The 20,613-nt window shown below is 45.1% G+C and overlaps 1 protein-coding gene across 1 annotated transcript in view; it reads left to right on the top strand.

Annotated features, from left to right (window-relative positions):
• Window positions 1–20,613, top strand: part of LOC144773663 (TRPM8 channel-associated factor homolog) — a 93,934-nt gene that overhangs the window by 61,897 nt on the left and 11,424 nt on the right. The window contains exons 4-6 of the mRNA XM_078658811.1: window positions 5,337–5,431; window positions 12,053–12,287; window positions 12,625–12,864. Of these exons, the coding sequence (XP_078514937.1) occupies window positions 5,337–5,431; window positions 12,053–12,287; window positions 12,625–12,864 (570 nt within the window). The remainder of the gene's footprint in view (window positions 1–5,336; window positions 5,432–12,052; window positions 12,288–12,624; window positions 12,865–20,613) is intronic.

Genomic DNA, 20,613 nt, shown 5'->3' with positions numbered 1-20,613 from the left:
AGGGCAGGCGGTTTACCCCTCTTTCTGGAGACCAAGCCCGAACAGCAAAATCGGTGCTCTGACTCCAGACCACCGTATAAGGGCTACGCGAGACAGGCAAGGAGGCCACTCTAGTGACCCAAAACTCCGAGCATCGAAGTCTGGAGGTACCCGGGGGACCCCGCCAGTTTTACTCCATTACCCATCATGCTCGAGGAGGCGCGCAGCTTTTGCAGGTGCATGAGAGGGTTAGAAACCAGCAAGGGAGGGGGAGAAAGGGAAGGGAGTTGGCAGCACATTAAGGGAAAGTAAAATGTCATAGCTCTCATATTGAGAAAGGATATATAACAAGTTGAGATTGGAGTTTTGTTTTTAGAATCAAAAGTTAATTTCTAGAATAAGGCAATAATAGAATTGTACTATTCCGGATCATTTTTCTCCCTTAATTAAGTTCTAATTCTTTAACTACATGAGAAATCCTTATTCTTTTGGGAATCTTTGATTAATTGCATACTGAGTCATAGAGAGTCTATATATGTAGAGAGTGTCTTAAAGGTATTCTGTGATTATGTTAACCATTACACTATATTTCATTGAGGCTTCAGGCAGGGTTCAGGTGGTGCTCTCATTACTCAAAAATTATCTTCCAATAACAGCTTTTTTTAGAATTTGATATGTTGCTGTTTCTTACATTATCTGTGAGTTATAGAATTAAATATTAAAATCTCGAAATAATTATATAAATATATTTTTACATTATAGGTGTACATAATTTACTGACATTTTCGATGTTATCTTTACTTCAGTTTGGTTGTACATTTTGGTTTTATACGGCTGTTTGCTTCTGATTTTGGTGACAGATTATATTTATATTATATTTGTTGCAGTCTGACAGGAAGACATAGGTTAGATGTATTGGTTTAATCCTATTTTTTACTTTAATAGTCTTTATTTTCTTCCTTTACGTCATAATTTTCAGATGCCTGTGGTTTAATCTTCTTTTTGCTTCTGAACTAAATATGAAATACAGTTTTACTTATTTTGCTTATTTTTTATAATTATTCACTTATATTTTTCTAGTTATTACTGGGTGACTTTTTTTGCCAACTGCTTTTTCCAAAGTGACGGAGCGCGTTGTTAGCCTTCTTGACCCAACGACTCGCTTGCCCCTTCTACTCAACCACAGTGCGGAGGATTCCAGTTTCCCTTACTACAGGCCCAGTCCTCCCATTGAGTTTAACTTCCTGCACAAATCCTATTGTATTAGGATGGAAGTGCTTTAGAGGATCTGGGTCCCTGTCCCAAATGCCCATAGCTACTGTGATGAGTGCAACATGTCCCTTTCAGAAACCTTCACCTGCATGGAACATGCTTGCTATTACGGGTGTCACTAGGCCAAGTTCCTTCTCTTGACAGCCTCTCTTGTAATGTCCCACCTTGTGGTACTTATAACAAGTTACTACCATAGACTTATAATGGCTTCCATGCCTTCCCTTGTGATGCTCCTTCCCAGATACACCATTACTATTTTCATATTTTCTGAGACTGCCACAAGTCCAAGAGAATTGCCCTGACCCTTATTCTGAGGTTTGGAACCAGTCTGTAGAGAGTGCTTCTCCACCTTTGTCTTGAACCGCTTATCATCCTACACTGAGAGATCAATACTCTGGACCTGAAGATGTATTTTACACGCCGGATTCTAGTGCCCAGAACGTTTTGGTCACTGACTTACACGTCCGTCACCAGCGTCCCTACTACCATTGGGACTCCATGATTATTCTTAGAATACTTAACCGTATATTTATTGTGGACTACCCGTGTCGCAACCTGGTTGGAATTATCACTGGTACAGCGATTCCATTGATACTTTGCTAACATAACAGCCCTGAAGAGTCACAATTGTACCACATTGTGACGAAACACGTGTTGGCTAGTTTGTTCATTCTGTATTGATCTGGATTAAAAATCTCCATTATGATGTCGACTGGCTTAATGTCTACAAAAAAACCAATTAGAATTTCTGTTTTTTACATTAAAACCTTCACCCTTATTCATGTGCACAGGACTCTGTTCTATATTTTATTTTGTTTTTGTGTTATTTTTAAATTTCTATATTCCTTTCTTTATATAGTGTCATACAATCCTTGCTAGGGAGAGATCTCTTAAGCAAACTGAACTGTTGTGTATTATCTGTTTCTCTGTTTTATGTGAAATTGTAACTCATGTTCAAAAACCTCTAATGTGTCTGTATCTATTAATATTTCTCAAGTGCCTTAAGCCCTGTGGAATGGACACACAAATGTTGTAGGCTGTGTTCTTTCTGAGCCACAGGTTAAGATTAATCTTAAACCTTTGAAGAAACTGCCCTGAATTCTATAGTACCCTTTACGCCCAGAAGGCAAAGATGGAATCTGACCCATCATCTCTACCTTACTAAAACAGGGGATCCCAGTGTCGTCTTCCAGTGTGTCTGTAAAATGATTTTGCAGATAAAAAAACCTGTTATGGAAATGTACAGATCTGTACAGGGTCGGCACTCATGAATAATGTTGTAATACCCAGTTTTATTATTGGTCCTAAAACTGTAACCACACCATCAAATACTCTTGCTACTTCCAAATGATTTAATATTGTGTATCTCTGTTTTGCCTTCTTCTTTATCTCTGAAGATAAACACAGTCTTACTTTCATCTTCTTGTTCCCCGGGGTCAAGTAATCTGGTGTGGACTTCCACAGGGTTTTACTTTGCCACCATCCCTCTTCTTCCAAGATTTGAAACAAGATCCAGCCACTCTAGATACTTGCATTTGCCTCACTCGATTAATGTAAGGTGCTTCATGGACCTCCTTCCTGAAGAAGCTAGGAAGGGGAATAGATCTTCAATTCCATCTCCCCCTCTTAAATATGTAAGTCACAACATTTCCGGGGGGAGAATCATCTGCCCTCCAATCAGATCAAAGCAATTTATAAGTTACTGCATCTTGTCATGGTCTCCCAAGGATGCACCTTCTCGGGGGTGGAGGGCTACTGCAGGCAATGGATGATGGAATTGGCTTCTTTAATCGGACTCCTTCAGGATTATGTTGAAACCTTACACGGGACTCAGGAGGCCAATCAAGCCTCTGCAGGGATAGAGCCAGCCACCTCCAAGGCCTGTGCACTGGGCCTGATGAATTACTCCAAACTCTTCATGCCAAGTTGGAAGTTTGAAGAAATAAAAACATTTCTCCTTTTTAATGCATTTCTCAAAGATTTCTAGTTTTTTTTTTAAAAGACCAGGTCTGTCATTGTTAGTAGATATATCTTTGAGTCCAACATATATAGTTGCATGATAACACCCATATACCCTATGAAACACCCCCTTGACTCAATGTAATGCAAAGCAGTGCTGAACACTTCTCTGAGGCATCTTACCAGCGCATGTTTTTCAAACCCACCAAAACGTATTTGGGAATCTGCCCTAGAGATGCAGTAGACAGTCTCCACCGAGGAGCAGAGATGGAAGGTGTTTAATATGTGTGTGTCCATATCAGCTGCCACCTACCGTTAGTCGTTCCATGTCCGGAACAAAGACACAGTGGTGACCTATAACAACAGGTATATATTTTTGTGCAGCTCTGTTTCTTAACTGACTCTAGCACTAGAGAGGTGAGAAGCATCCAAAAATGTGTGGAGCATCAGTTAGGAGATCTGATATAAGTCCCTTGCACTGGAAAACCACTTGACCAACCTACATGAGGAAATGGGTGACAGGAGGGCAGATGGCTCCTCCACCAGGGACATTTGAATTTACAGCCCTACTATTCACATAATTATTCCAGGGCCAGCTTCATATTGGGCACCATCAAGCAACAGATGCCCATAATAAAGCAATAATTAACACATTTGTTGAGTGGCAGCAGATATACCCGGGGTGGGAACATAACCTCACCTCACGTGTAAGCATGCAAAAAAGGCATCAGAGCGTACACATCCACAAATTCACAAGCACTCTGTACATAGACACACAGACCTGCTGTATGGCTTATCACTTTTGCTACATTTCACATACATTGCCTAGATAGTGTTACTCCAACTCCTGCCCCCGTATCATATGTATTCCACATACAATTACCATATAATTGACCTTTTTTAGGACCTTTCTATTCTGCACTATCAGCGACACGAACTAGTGACTGCGATTCAAACCTTTCCCAAAGCTATCATACGGCGGGATCCTTAATTGTTGTCGTTTCAGAATTCAGAGTACTGCCCACACATATTTTAGATATTGGCCACTCAACATATTGGCCAATTGTGAAGCAGTCTTTCACTTACTTCCTATCAGATTTTAAGAACGGATACAGGTCCAGTGAATTCCCTCTTATGAAATAGCCCTGACGAAGTGCCTTGTGAACGAAATGCGTTGGCTGAGGAGTTTGTTTTAATTGGAACTGAATAAAGGAATTGTTTAATACTTATTGGAGCTTTTGGATATTCTTCTCTGGTGCACCGTCCTTTTATATATGAACTTTGGGATCTGCGTTGCAGTAGAGTGTTGGTGCGGCACACTCTGGATGTACTGTGCACAGGACATGGACACGTACACCATACTTTGAAAGTACTTGTGCATAACCTTGGTCAGCCGTTCTTGATCTTTTGTAATTGACAAATACACAAGCACTCTGCACATAGACACACAGACCTGCTGTAGGGCTTATCTCTTTTGCTACATTTCCCATACATCGCCTAGAGAGTGTTACTCCAACTCCTGCCCCTGTATCATATGCATTCCACATACAATCACCATATAATTGACCATGCATGTAATACATCTGATTTGTGTGTGGAACACAAAGAGTTTGCATTCCATGTTGAAATTGGGCATCAATAACAGATCATCTTCATGAATTATAATAAACCTACAATTAAAATATGTGATGCTTGTCTAAGGTCTCTTGTAACTGTCATGTGTTCCTGCACATGGTAACTCTGCTAACTAGATGTGCCCATCTTTGAAGCAAGGCGTGCCCTGGCACCCGTAACATCAATTTTCAAAACCTAGCTTGTTCTGTGGCTTCAAAGCTGTTTCCTATAAAGGCCATCTCTGCTCACTCCTATGATCTCACCTCAGCAACTTCTTGTATTCTTGGTGAGAACTAAGTCATGTGATTTATTAGACATTTCTGTGATACTATACATATATGGTCCCTGCCTTGCATCATTGAGTTTTTCTCATGGTGCATGAGGTGTACGTCAAATCTGTGACTCACAAATTATGAACATTTGCAATTCATACTCTTTGCACTCAACTGAACGTGGGTATTATTAGGCGGTTCTTCATGATGTTCCTTCTAACCATGTGCGACCTCTTGCAGGAGCCGCAGCTTGGAGAAGCACCGGCCTTTACCTCCACCCAAAGCAGAACGCATCCATGGTATTCCCACCGTCAGCCATCGGAGCACAGCTGAAGGTAAGACACCGCTTGTCATGGAAAGAGCTGCCACTGAGTGTTAACTGTGAGGTCTGTGAAGAACGTATTGTGATCCTGCTGGGTTAGTTAAACTCATTGAGAAGTCCATCAAACTGCTATGAGGATGCGGCTCTGACTCAGCTGAGAGCAGAGTCTTGGATTCACATGGCCGTACAAGCCCAGTTGAGCTAAGATGATCTGTGTGCGATCTGATGAACCATCGTAGGGATAATCATCAACAGATGCTTTACCGAATACCTCAATGGCCACCAACTCCTCAGCACCACTCAATCTTGTTTCAGACCCATCCACACCATGGAAAATGCCCTCATCGCCACCACAGATGACATCCACATTATTCTGGTTGGATGAGGAATGGCGACCCTCATGCTCCTTGACTCCTCTCCAGCGTTTGCCACAGTCTCCCAGCTCATTCCACCCGGTCCAACTCCTACACACCATCGGAATCCAAGAGCACATACTCAATGGATATGCTCCTTCCTGACTGGGAGGACCCAGTCAGTCAGCCTGGAACCATACACCTTGGACGCGTGTGACCTCATCTTCTGAGTTCCGCAAGGAACTTCCCTTAACCCAGACCATCTTTAACGCAGACATGATCCCTCTAGCCAGCATCATCCACTCTCACAACATCAACGTCCTCCCTCACAGATAAGATGCCCAGTACCCGGATCAAGTTCAATGCCTGCATGAGTGAAATTGTCCAGTGGGTTAATTGTCTGAACCTGAAAAATGACACAAGTGCAATTGTAATCTTTGGGAAGACCACATAGGACTCTACTTTGTACTTTGGTAATCTGGAACAAAACCTTGATTTGGTTCAAAAATGGCTTACAGCTAGATTTGAAGAGCTAGCCCCCGGTAAGCCAGCCAAATCTGCGGGCAGGCACGCCTCGGCCCCTTGGTTCACTCCTCTTCTAGGCAAGATGCGCCAAGATTGCAAGAGGGCTTAAAGAGCTTGGCGGCGCGTGTATGACCCTGTTGATAAAATTAAATATAGGGATGCTATACGACTGTACCACAAACATATTTTGGACGGAAAAAAAGTCTATCTTGAGCGCAGAATTGAGGCTGCGGAAAACACAAGTAAAGAAATTTTCAGGATCGTAAAAGAGTTATCTCCCCTTCTCCGAGTACGCCCATCCATTCTCATACCGAAGTCTGGATTAGCCAGCTTAGTGATTTCTTTACCAATAAAATCAAATCCATTCAGGACTCCTTTTCTGATGCCGGCCTTATTCCATCTGCTTGCCAGTTGATCACTTTACCACCATCATTGAAGGAGCAAGGCCCTTTTCTTTCTGTTTTTCCTCTTATCCCTCTTGCTTCCTCCCTTGATCTTCTGTCTCGGCTTCAGTTGGGCTCGCCACTTGACCCGTGTCCAGCGAAATGTCTAGGGAGAGTTGCGCCTGCAGTTAACATCCTGCTCAATCCGCTGCTCAACTCTTCCTTAACAAAGGGAGAGGTTCCTCCGGCTTGGAAGCATGCCTTGATTCTGCCGCTGCTGAAAAACCATCTTTAGATCCCCTTATTCACGCTAATTACAGACCAATCTCCCTCCTTCCCTCTCTGGCTAAGGTGATTGAGAAGCATGTGCATCTCTCTATTTCCAGCTTTATTGAGAGTAATAATATCTTGCATGACTCTCAATCTGGTTTCCGTGCGAATTTTAGCACGGAGACAGCCCTTCTTGAGATCACCGATGCCATAAGAGAGACTTTGGACGTTGGGGGCAAAGCCATCTTGGTCATGTTGGATTTGTCGGCGGCTTTCGATACCGTTCCCCACGACGGTCTAATTTTAAGACTCTGGGAGATCGGTTTCCGTGGGACGGTGTGGAACTGGTTTAAGTCGTTTCTGACCGACCGCCGACAACTGATCTGGGCACCTCCGTTTTCTGACGAAATGCCGTCGCTGGAGGTTGGGGTTCCTCAAGGGTCTATCCTGAGCCCCACCCTTTTTAATATCTATATGGCCCCTCTAGCGGCGGTGGCGGAACCTTTTGGTGCCTGGATCATATCCCCAGCTTCTTTTTACGTGTAATAAGGGTGAGGACTTTGACGGCGGTGGGATCAAGGAATGCCTAGGCGCTGTCTTTGAATGGTTTCAGAGGCATAGTCTGTAGTGCAACTCCGACAAATCGGAGTTGCTGTTCTTCGGTTGCCCGCCTGATCCCAGATGGTGGCCTCGGGATATGTTCCCGCCTGATGCTGCCTCGTCAAAAGCCAAAAATCTGGGTGTCTTGTGCGACGATGATCTTTCTTTCAGACCCCAGATTATAGGGCTGACAGGAAAATGTTTCGGCATCGTGAAAATGTTGCGGAAATTTCTTCCACTACTGTCTCTGCGACATAAAAAATCATTGTCCAGGCCTTGATAGGCTCGCGTCTTGATTACGCGAATGCCCTCTACCTCGGCCTTCCCAAATACCTGATGGCTCGCCTGCAGGTTGTGCAGAATTCGGCTGCCAGTGCCATTTTTGGACTACAGCGAAGGGCAAGAGCCGCGGAGTTACTCAAGAGACTGCATTGGCTCCCTGTCTCAAAGAGAATTACTTTTAAGGTCTTGACCCTTGCTTTTAAGGCCCTCCATTCGATTGGCCCAAAATACATCGGAATGCGTATGGCTTTCTACGCCCCCAGGAGGACTCTAAGGTCCGCTTTGCTGGCCAAAGCCGTTGTCCCTACCATCAGACGCGCCCGGATTGGAGGTCGCTCTTTCCGGTACTTGGCACCTCGTTGCTGGAATGAGCTTCCCATTTCCTTAAGGAAAGCCAACAGTTTGCTTTCCTTTAGAAAGGAACTGAAGACTTGGCTTTTCTCCCAGTAATTTCTTTTTCGGCCTACGGTTAGTGTTGTGTTGTGCACTTTTTCTTCAGTTCTCTTTGCCAAAGCGCCGGGACACTCCATGGAGTAGCCGTGCGCTATAGAAGAGACCCTTATAACATAACATAACTTTGTGGCCAACAGAGCTAAGACCTATCCCTTCCTCACAATGCATGCCAAGAACCTCAGGCACATCATCCTCTTCTGCAAACTTGACTTGACCTCCCTAGTCAAAGCTGTCACTGCTTCATGCTTCCATGCCCTGAGGATGCAGAGGAAGATTTTCAAATAGCTCCCAATCAGCGTCCGGAAAACGATCACTCACACCATGGGAACTGGATATTCGAACACACTTCTTTGTAGAGATCACAAAAAGCTGTTTGCAGACTATTCAGATATCTTCAGCCAGATTAACCCAACCTTCCATGATGCACTTGCATCACTACAACAGCTGCAGCAGCTCCACTGGCTCTCCATACTCAAACAAGTACAATTCAAACTCCTCATCCACACTTTCAAGGCAGAGCAGTATACCTCAACAATCACATCTGCTTTCGGAAAACTCCCAGACACCTCCGCTTGTCTGAACTCCTACTTGCTCACATGCCTCGAATACAGAAAACCAGATCATGAAGGTGAATGTTTTCCTTCATCGCTCCATCGCTCCTAGTGCATGGAATGACCTGGCAAGACACATAAGAGCCTCCTTCTTACTTCTTGGATTCTACAAGAACCAGAAGACCTACCTTTTGAGTAGTTACCCTTCTGTGTAATTGTGAGCTCTACAAATCTACATGTCATAATATAACATAATGTACGTTAGATTTGAGGGTCTCTAGTTGGCAGAGGTAGGTACTTGTGACAAATAGGGGCCCTTTCCTCTGGTCAGGATAAGGGGATTACACTCCTAAATAACCCCTGCTCACCCACTTGGTAGCTTGGCACGAGCAGACAGGCTTATCTCAGAGGCAGTGTGTAAAGCATTTGTGACCACATACAGTAACCCAGTGACAAAAATAAGTATACTTTATATAGATTTACCACAAGACCATAAACGACAAAATACACAATACTGTTACTTTAAGATGGTAGATTTAGCTTAGTTCAGTTCAGTTCTTAAGATGCAACACTTTGCTTCAATGTACCTTACGATGCGTTGCGCTTCCATGACAAGCAATGTCGCAGCGATGGGAATGCGGCAAAGTTCAGGTGCAAAGAAATAAAGACGCGAAAATCTTCCAGATGCGGCACGCTTCTCCGGGGATGCAAGAAGTTCTCAGTTCGATGTGTGGACTGCAGCGGCAACACCCATGTTCAGAAGTGCGACGGCAACAGCTTCAGCTGTGACACTCTTCTCCCACCATGCGTGAAGCTTGCGCACAATGTGACAACTTCAGCGGCGACATCCTTGTTCAGAAATGCGACGGCAGCAGCTCCGACTGCAGCACGCTTTTCGGGGATGCGATGCGCTTTCCTCGATGCGGTGCAATGAGACAGTTCCAGCGGTGACACCCTTGTTCAGAAGTGCGACAGCAGCAAAAGCGATTGCGACACGCTTCTTCCTCGTTGCAAGACTCTTCTCTCGATGCGGTGCAGTGCGACAACTCCAGCGGCAACACCGTTGTTCAGAAGTGCGACGGAGACACACTTCCTCTTCGTTGCAGCACCCTTCTCTCGATAAGGTGCAGTGCGACAACTCCAGGGCGGCACCCTTGTTAAAAAGTGTGACAGCAGCAGCAGCGACATGCTTCGTTTAGTTGAATCACGCTTCCAGCTCCTTGCGACACGCAGTTCCTCAGAAGGCCCAAAACAGCAGCAGGCACTTCCACAAGAACTCTGGGGAGCTGGGGTTGAAGTCTGTTGTCCCTGAGCCTTCAGCATGAGGCAAGCTCTTTTCCAAGCCCTTGGAGATCCTTTACAAGTTGAAAGCAAAGTACAGAAAGTTCCTTTCTCCTTCCTTTGGCAGTAAGGCAACCACTGCAGGCCAATCCCCCAAGCAGCACTTCAGCTGGGGAATAGCAGAAACATCAGACGCCCCACAGGAGGTGGAGCCGGCATTGTGGAGGGAAAGCACAGCCCTGGAGCACTTTGTTGACATGATTCCTTCTCTTCTTTCACTGTGCAGGGCAGAGACATCAGACGCACCACAGGGGGTGGTGCCAGCACTGTGGGGGGCAGGCACAGTCCTACTCAGGTCCCAGGAGCAACTCCTCCCTCCTATCTAGATGCAGATCTCTCTATTCACCACTGGGTGGACTCATTCTGTCTCCCGGAATCCCCCAGCCCTGTCACTCAAACTCCAGACAAGGAATACACAACCGAGCAGAGGCAGACTTGAAAGGTTAGGCAAGCAAATACCTACTTTCTAAAAGTGGTATTTGCAAACACAGAATGTTAAAACCAACTTCACAAAAGATGTATTTTATCATTCTGAGACCAGGCATACTAAACTCGAATTTCTACCATGTTACCTAAGTCAGTTAGGATTATAAAATGTAATAATTTTAACAGCCCATTCTGGCCTATGGAGAACGGGTAGCCTTGCAATAGTAAAAAACGAAAATGGCTGTAATTCACTATTAGGACATGCCACACACATCAGGGCTTGTCTACCTTATACTTACAATGCGTCCTGCCCGTGGGCCTATCATAGGGGTGTCTGACATGAAGAAAAGGGAAGGTTTAGGGACTGGCAAGTGGGTGAACTTGCCCAGTCAGCATGACAGTACCAGACTGCACGCAGGCCCAGCATTGGCAGACCTTAGACACATTTTACAAGGCTGCTTCTGTGGGTGACACAACCAGTGCTGCAAGCCCACCAGCAGCATTTGGATTAACAAGTCCTGGGAACTCTCAGTGCACTGTACTAGGGTCTGACCAGTAAACCAAATTAGCCAATCATGGAACCACTAATTCATACATCAATTTACAATAGGGAGAGCATATGCACTTTAGCACTGGTCAGCAGTGGTAAAGTGCCCAGAGTCATAAAACCAACAAAAACAGGTCAGACAAAATATAGAAGGAAGGCAAAAAGTTCAGGGATGACCCTGCAAAAAGGGCCAAGTCCAACAGTACCATAGTAAAAGGTCCATAGGTCGCACGCTACTCCACCATTCCAGCGGGTATACCCCAAGAGCATCATGGTAAATGCAGTTTTCTCAAAGCGGGTGCGCTTTTCAAAAGTTCCGAAGTGTAATGCAAAGTTGCAGGCCAACTCTGGACACCGGTGTTTCAGGATTATTGTCCTTCATCAGCAGAGTGTAGGAAGATTTTCAGGGGTGGCTGTGCAGGCTGCCAAAGTGTTCTCAGGTCTGGTACCTCTCCGGGCGCGTAGGGCGTCACCTGAGCTCGTCAGCTCGAAGGCTCGAGGGAGCCGTATTTAAGTAAAAGGTCAATAGGTCGCACGCTACTCCACCATTCCAGCGGGTATACCCCAAGAGCATCATGGTAAATGCAGTTTTCTCAAAGCGGGTGCGCTTTTCAAAAGTTCCGAAGTGTAATGCAAAGTTGCAGGCCAACAGTACCATACACACGGCTCCCAAATGTGTGCATTCCATTCACTTGCCTTAATGTGTCTGTGATCCACCGGTACCCTTTCGCGTTGACTGATGTAAATTGTAACCATATATGATTCCTATACAATGACAACATTTCTTTATAGAGTTGACTATCAAAAAATAATGTAGTCCACTGGTCTCCACTCTGGATGATTGACACAAATGATAGTAATGTCTTGTTCACACATGCTGACTGCACCTATCTGACCTCACAGGTGCAGATTGGATGCCATACGGATAACCTCAGTGGTAAAGAGGATGACTTCAGCAAGAGACAGCAGCTCTTCCGGCCGCCAACGGTCACCAAAGTCTACCAGGTTAAGAGCGAGAAGATGACCATCTCCACCCTGTGGGGCGGCCTCATCTACATCCTGGTGCCAGGCAGATGCCAGCTTGGACTTTTGTCAATCACTGTCACAGGGGCAGTGCGTGCACCCTTCTACAAGCATGGTGAGTACGGTACGAACACCTTGAGTAGGACATGAAGCATAAGCACCTCTACTCTGCTCAACAAGTGGTGGTCATATGGTTTGATTACTTAATTATTTACTAGAAGAAGGGAGTGTTGCATGAAGGTTCGCTTTGATGGGTGAAACTCTGGAATTAGGGAGACCTGGCTAAATGGCATTTCCGCCATCTTTATGTGAGAGTTCCAGCACCTATTTAGAAGATCTGAAGTCCTCTGGAGGCATGGAGATTTGAACTGTGGTGCTGTATATTGAACAAGGTAGCCCTGGTGTTCTGAGTGGGTAACAAGTACATTATGTCATCTTTGAATCTTCTACAGGAGAAACCACTGATTCTGACTGGCTGGAAACGGTGGGGCACTACCCTGCCCCCTGGGCAGAGTTTGCCACTGAGAACATCATCCTCACCGTCCCAGCAGAGTATGCCCTTGCAGTGGAGAAGCCCAGCACCTTGATCTCCTTGTGGGACCGCATGATGGCAGCCGTTGCTGAGCTGGCGGCCATCCCGTTCCCCTTCTTGAGGCCGGAGAGAATTGTGGCAGATGTCCAAATATCAGGAGGTAAGTACTGCACCCACATACATCTGTCCTGCACACCGACAGCTTCAATTCTCTCACAGGTGGCACCAGTACATGCCACACAGCAGGGTGAGTTGAGAGTTCACTCGCTGAGCGCTTAGGCTATTCGATGGGGCACATTTCACTTGCCTCCTGACACATTCTCTGATTTCAAGGGGACTTTGCAAATACTGATTAGAGAGACAGCAATCAAACATTCATAATATTCAGACCTAAGTATAAACTAGGCAACCTTCCAGCTTGCAGGAGCAGGTTTTAATTCACACTCCTTGGGGGTGGAGGAATGTCTAGTTGGAGGATCAGTTTGAGGAACAGATCAACAATCACTTCGATTATTTCAATTGATAAAATGGCCCTCCACCCAAGACCACAGAATACAGCTACACCTGTGCTTATCCCGACAACGCCTTTGAGGGTACAAAGGTCTGGAACTTGACAATGAACAAACTTTGGAATCTATTCACACAGGATGCATGGATGCTTTGGTTGTAAAGGCATCAGGTGCATGGAGACCATCTCTTTTTAGTCCCATAAACTGATTCTCCATCTCTGCTTTTCCTGCTCTTTCTGTTCTACTTTATGCCTTACCGACCTGCTCACCCACCACTCTCCGTATCTCTTCCGGGTAGACCAGCAGCGCCTGAGGGTCAGACTAGCTCATCACTCTTGTAGGTGCAGGGAACTAGTAAATGAGATACCAGAGAGGTGGCCCACTCCTTGCACACAGCTCTCGGGGCTTATTTACAAGCCCCTAACACCACCAGAACGTCACTTTTCACTTAACGTGGCTTAACGCTGCCTTGTAAATAAGGCCCCTCTTCAAGCTATACTTAGCGGGAAAGAGGCGGACAATGGGTGCTGTGGTGGGCGTTCCACCGCCACACCCATTGATTTTGACGCTGCCCCTATTGATAAGGGTGGCGTAAATATGGGTCAGCGTCAGAATTAAGACCAGAGAAAACCAGGTCTTACCCTGGGGAAACAAGGAGAAGTGCTTTATTTCTCCTCGTTTTTGCTGTGTCCGTGTGTGATGCCTTGTGCAGAACTCCATTGATTGTTAATGGGCAGGAAGGTGCCCATTCCTGCACACAAACAATCATTAAAAACAAATGACGGTTGCATTCGGCAGCACACATAAAATTTACAAAACATCCTAACAATCACTCCCCTCAAGGTAGGGGAACCCTTGCACTATGTTGCAATGTTGCCTGGGCTGGTGCTAGGTGGCTACATTTAGTGCCAGCATATAGTGAAACGCACGGTGATCTGTATTGTTGTAAATACAGTGCAGGCCTGAATTTCAGAAGTGATGGCTAGAAGGCTAAAGGCTAAAGCCGCACTCCGTCACTTCCTTGTATATATGCCCCCTACTGTATTACTGCTTCATACTTCTTCTAGGACTTCAGTGTCCCACTGTGAGGCAGAGCAGCCAGGGGTTCATAATTAAATGTGACGTCCCGTTCAAACCTTGATGGGGGAAGCCGACCCTTGTCATACTAGGGGGTGAGATATTATCATACTGGGGTATTCTGTTCTATAAAAATACAATAGCTTAGGGTTCCAACTCAGTAAATAACTTGGGATACAGGATCCACTATGGAAGGCTGTTGGTTGCATATAGGTCATCTACTCTTCAAGTTCCACAAACTGAATTTCCATCCTTGTTTTCCAGCCTCTTCTATTCTATGTCACGTCTTACACCTCTCCCCATAGCTCCTGATTCTCGCACCCTACACACCCACCACTCTCTGTAACATCTCCGAAAATATAATATATGTTCCATTATAAGATAGGAATTGACTGCCCCACAAATGACTGTCAAGACTCTAAGGTGGCCGGGTCTGGTGACTCAGTGGGTTAACACACCCACTGCAGGGGCCTGTGTTCGACCTCATGGTCACAGGTTTAAATCCTGGCGGGGCCATCCAGCCATTCATTCATCTGAGGGCATTAAAATGAGTACCATTGAGATGGGTAACAAAAAACATCTGGTATTCATCTCCAAGATGCCTTTGAGGGAATGTGTGCTTCACAAATACATGTTATGTTATGGATACAGATAGGGAGGCAAGTTATGTCACAAAAAGCTCCCAAGAGACCATTGGCCAGATGTATCAACCTTTTTTTTGTTCTCAAGCGCTCGATTCGCGAACTCAGGTCGTTTGCAAATGCAAGCAGGCATTTTGGTATGTATCAAACCCAAACTGTGGTTCGGTAACACATTGCTGAATCAGGATTTGGGATTGTGAATGCAAACCAATTCGGTATTTGCAAGGGGTTTTATGGCCGAATTCAGGTCGCAAACCCAATAATACTTTACCGACTACAGAAATGTAGTGGAAATGCATTCGCAAACGGGAAAGGTCCCAATGGGATGTCTTCCCTTTTGTGAATAACAAAAGATTATTTAAGAGGACCACAGCCTCCTGTTAAAAAAAAAAAAAAGCTTATTTTTAAATGTGGTCCAGTTTTCTTTGAGGGAAACAGGCTGCATTACAAAATAAATGAAATAGTCTGATTGACATGAAAATCCGAGACTAATTAGGGCGAAATTTAGGATGGGTTCTCATCACTACCCTGTTACTATAAAACATTGTGTAAGGTTCATGGGAACATAGGCCCTGCAACTCACTAACTCTACAAGCAGATATTATGGCGACCGAGTAGGAACCCTTCCTGGAAAGCTGTTGGAGAGAGTCTTATTAAGTGGTTCCAAAGGAGGACCCACAAGGCGGGAAAGGACAATATTTAACGCCCATGGATGAGAAGGTATCCTGAGAGTAGGATATATTTACTGCAGAGGTATGGAAGAACCGCCTCTTCTTGACAAGCGAGAGGATTGAAATTGCTCTGAGAGCACCAGATACAGAACCTCTTCTATTTGAACAAATGTGAAGTTTTAGTAAAAGAATGCTTGGCTTCTCTCAACACTTCCATGCATTCCTGAGAGAGGTTCAGGTAACTATATTTTATGAGTTCAGGAGCCAAGCTCAACAATTGAAGTTTGGGGTGTTGAATCTGGCTTGAACAATGTTGGAGTGAATTGTAGGTTCCCGTGTGGACACTCTGAAAGGTGAAGGAGATCCATGGACCACCACTGTCTGGGCCACTCTGGAGCAATGAGAATCATTCTGGTTTTCACTGTTGGCAATAGAGGAATTGGAGGAAAGGCGTAAAGAAATTTGCCTGAACAACCGATCTCAATAGGGCCTTCCCCAGTGTGCCTGGTTGGTAAAATCTCGAGGCTAAGCTTAGGCATTTTTTGTTTTCTCCGTCTGTGAAAAGATCTATTTAGGGGAAACTCGAGTCTGAAAAGATCTCCTGAAGGACAGAGTTGTTTAATAACCATTTCTGATTTTCTTGAAAGTTTATATTGAGAGTGTCTGCTTGAGCGTTCAGGATTCCCAGCAGATGGATCAATGTATTCTTGAGAATCCTGGCTATTAGCCATTTCCAGGTGTTGGTGCGTCCAAGGACAGAGGTTGGATCTCGTCCCTCCCTGCTTGTTCAGATAATGTATGATTGTTGTACTGTCCATGAACAAGGAGAGATTGTGTTCTGAATGACGAGAGAAAAGCCTTCATGGCCTGATGTACAACATTCAGCTCAAGCAGACTGACGTGGTTAGACTGTTCCTTCTGAGACCACATTCCTTGTATCTGTAGATAGTCCATGTGAGCACCCTACCCTGTTAAGGAGGCATCTGTCGCCATGCTTTTGGTCGGTACATCTTGATAGAAATTCATCACTTTAGTGGATTTTCTGAGCGGAATCAACACCACCTGAGTGATTGTTTTTCATGAGTGTTTGGCATGATTCTGTCTTCTGATCTTTCTGAGAGTTAATCCCACTGAACTTCTAGACATCGGTTAAGAAGCTGCATCTATAGTCATGCATTCGGTACCTGAGAAAATCATGATGCCATCGATCTAAGGAGAAAGGAGACTTGTCCTGCTGTTCCTTGAACCACTGACTTCAGATTGCATTATTCCTGAAGGACAGATAATCGTCTGTGTCTAGGGCTGCACCCAGATTGTGAAGGGATTGAACTAGATTTGAGAGTTTATTTTCATGAATCAAATGCAGCCCCAACAGATTGAGAGTCATGACAGCTAGGTGATAATGTTGACTTGCTTGATTGTACAACAATGCCTTGATGAGCCAATCATCTAGGTAGGAATGGATGAAAAGTTTAATTCTCCTGAAGCAAGCTGCCACAACCGCCATACAAAGAAAGTCCTTGGTGAAGAGTTGAGACCGAAAGGGAGGTCCGCGTATTGATAATGGCCCCTTTCTACAGTGACCCTCAGGAAGGTTTGATGCTTCTTGGCCAATGGGATGTGAACATTGGTATCTTGTAGATCTATTGAACAGAGCCAGTCCCCCTGATGAAGTTGAGGGTAGGTTTGATGAAGAGCCAATATTCTGAATGTTGCTTTGCAAATCAGCTTGCTTGCTTTTTGGAGTCTAAAATGGGTCTGTGCTCCTTTTTGGCCCTTTATTTCTCACTAGGAATAATGAGAATACATTCCCAAACCTCTCAGGTGAGAGGGGGCTTTTCGACAGGGTGTTTCCGCAAGAGGATGTAGAGTTTTTGCTGCATTTTTCCAGATGGATGATAAATGTTTTCTTCCGGGGAATAGATGGTGTAAGACACTTTAATCTGCTGGAGTATACATGTTCTACATTATTCAGAACTCATTTGTGAGTGTTTAATATTTGCTATTCTTGCAGATACGAGGTTATACTTCTCCTATAGAAGAGGGGGAAGAGAGGACTCATTGTTTCCATTGTTTGTTTTGGAGGCTTGGACAGATGATTGCTGATCCCATTTGCCTCTTGATTGACAGCGCTGTCGCTGATGTCTCTGTACTGTTGAGATGATTGATGTTGTTGTTGCCCTTGAAGGCAATGAGGGGTTTGAGCCTTCTGTTGGAATTACCAGCTGTTATAGGGATTATAGGAATGTCTTATATAGGCCCGCTTTTTCTCTAATACGACAGCTGTCAGAGTGTTGAGCTCAGTTTTCACTCGAGACAGCCGAACAATGTGTTACCTCAGAACGGCAGGTTCAGAATTCTGTGTTGGACTTCAGGTTTCAAGCCTGTGATCCTCGGTCAAAATGGAGCAGTTTTTTGCCTGATCTTCTCCTTTTGGATCTCCCCTTGTGTGAGTCCTCAGAGCAGGACATAGAGGCCCCGGTAGAGGGAACAGCCTCTCCTCAACCTTCAGAAGTCTCTCCAGTTGGCCATGGAGGAGAATCTTCTCTCTCAAAGTATGCCTGGAAAGAGTCTTGCAAAGGCAGCCCATCTTGGGGTCATGAAAGTTGGGCAAAGATAAGATACTGATCCTGTCGGGTCTGTTTTTGCCAGTTTTCTTCCACATTCTCGGAATTTCACAAAAGAGTTGTCATTTTGTAGAAATCAAATATAGTTCTTGCCAGAAAAATATCTAAAAATACTCTGTGCCCTAAAGGATGTCAAGTGAATCACTTTTTAACACAACAGAGATGAAAAACCTTAAAATGAAGTTATGTGCTGCAGGATCCTGTCAGCAAAAAGAACCGAGTAAAGTGCCACCTACAGGGCATGATGGGACACTGGAGGTTAAGGCGCCCTTTAAGTCACAGTGTCCTATTCTTATTGTTTTCAATGCTGCAGTGTATACTGCATATACGTCCCATTCGCTTACTTTAACAAGCATTTGCAATGCAATCGCTCTCGCCTTTGGGACCTTATATGTATTTGGCTATGAAGCACATTAGCCTGGGCGCTGAAACGTCTACTGTTCTTTAACTTGGAGGGAAAGTGAGCACCAAACTGCGTGAAATGCCAGGTATGTGAACACATGGAGAGAAATATTGCCTTTCAGTGGGAAATGGTATAGTCCAAACCTCTGTTTTTAATATAAAATCAGGGCTTTCGGTGGTCATATCACTGAAAATTTAAGACATCTTTTTAAATAGAGGCAGTTAAATAGAGGCCGCTTGGCTGGGCCTGTGCTGCTAACACCGCAACTCGGCTGGATAGCAAGGGCACGACGTGGCATGCTGGAAGCCAGGGGGCTAGTGCTGCTGCTGTCAGGGGTACAGCAGGTGCGGTGGCACCAAGGCACAGGTGAGAAAGAGACCCTCCGCCTCCTGATGATGGCTTTGTTTTACTACCAAGCTCGGGTCCATTTCCCATGCTCGCTTCAGTGTCCACAGGGCCCTAACTCTGCCATTGACTTCTGTGCCGCCCGGCTGGGGTCTCATGCAGCCTGGAGCTGTTTTAGACTAAGGCACTGTAACAGTGGTGCTCCTGTGATGCTCATCTGGTGTGCCAAAAACTGAAGGGGCTTCTTAATATAACAAGGGAACCCAAACAGTTGGCTGAGGACCGTGGGGAATTATGCTTTAGAAGACAAGGGTCCTTAGCTTATCAAAATCAGGAGTGTAAATGAAATATAGGCCATGTTAGGAAACTATATTTGTCCTCTGTCCAGCCGGACAGGGTATTTATTTAAACACGATGAAAAACACTTGTATAAATGGGTTTTAGGCACAGTCCTGTACCTTACTCAAGAAGGACAAACAACATATAAGAAAAAGGATTTCACAGGCAAAGAAAGAGCAGTGCTGGCCACTTTTGGATCAATGTTCACTTAAAGTATTTGCCAGACAGCGCTAGGCACAACTAGAATAAAACACAATGGCTAGGTTGTGAAAGCACTATATGAAGTCGACGTTTCAATCCCTTTTCGCTGGGAGGATGGCCGATATAAGGGCAGTCCTAATGGTGAGCATTAGAAGATGGCAATTGTGCAAAGATTAGAAGGCGCACACATCAAGAAAGTGAGAACAAGTTTGTGGTCCCATGGAGGCAGGATAAATGGCGTGTGGGGGAAACATGTGCTACAGACTTTTAAAGAACCTGGCTACAACAGGAGATTTGAAAAGAGAAGGTTGTTTTGGCAACTGCAGGAATGCAGAGAGTGCTGAAAGATACCCTTTGACAATGCCAAAAGCAGAGCACTACCGAGCCAAAGATAGGGCAAACAATAGGACATTGGATAAAGGTGCAGAAAGAGGTCAACTGTGAGGTAAGCACACCATGACACAAACTTATACAAATGGCAGGCATATGCGGGTTTGGTGGAGGGAGGCCTGACTACCCAAAACACATCACAGACTTCAGACGGAAGGTTGAAAGCTGTCAACTGTTTGCCACTCAATCTCCACACATGTAGTGGGAGAGGAAGCAGACTTGGTGCGGGTCCCTGCCCTCTTGCTGCAACAGAAGATCCTCCAGAAGAGGCAACCTGACTGGAGGACCACTGGTAATATTTAACAGCTCAGGATGCCAGACTCATGTCCAATCAGGAGCCACAAGAATGATGTTGGCCTGTTCATTCCTGTTTTTCTTGAGAACTCGGGGCAAGACGGGTATTGGTGGAAAGGCATACATTAGGCCGGAGCTCCATTCGAGACAAAAAGCGTCTCAGAATGAGAACCGTTTTGGAAACTCCAGCACACAAACCTGCTGACATTGCGTATTCTTAGCTGTGGCAGATAGGCCTGGGTGGATTTTGCAGAGTTTTACCCCATGGAACTCCGCAAAGTGACAGAAAAACACTCCGTACTCCGTAGAGTTCCGCCAGCGGCGTAGTATGTTAAGTTGTGCTGCTTGCACTGATTTTAAGTGCCGAGAGTTTGTCCTGCACTCAAAATCAGCACAAAAGGCACTCCACATC

Source organism: Lissotriton helveticus, chromosome 8 (genome assembly GCF_964261635.1).
Source record: "Lissotriton helveticus chromosome 8, aLisHel1.1, whole genome shotgun sequence".
Taxonomy (NCBI): domain Eukaryota; kingdom Metazoa; phylum Chordata; class Amphibia; order Caudata; family Salamandridae; genus Lissotriton; species Lissotriton helveticus.
Note: the sequence above shows the minus strand (reverse complement) of the source record. Positions and strands in the feature narration are given on the sequence as shown.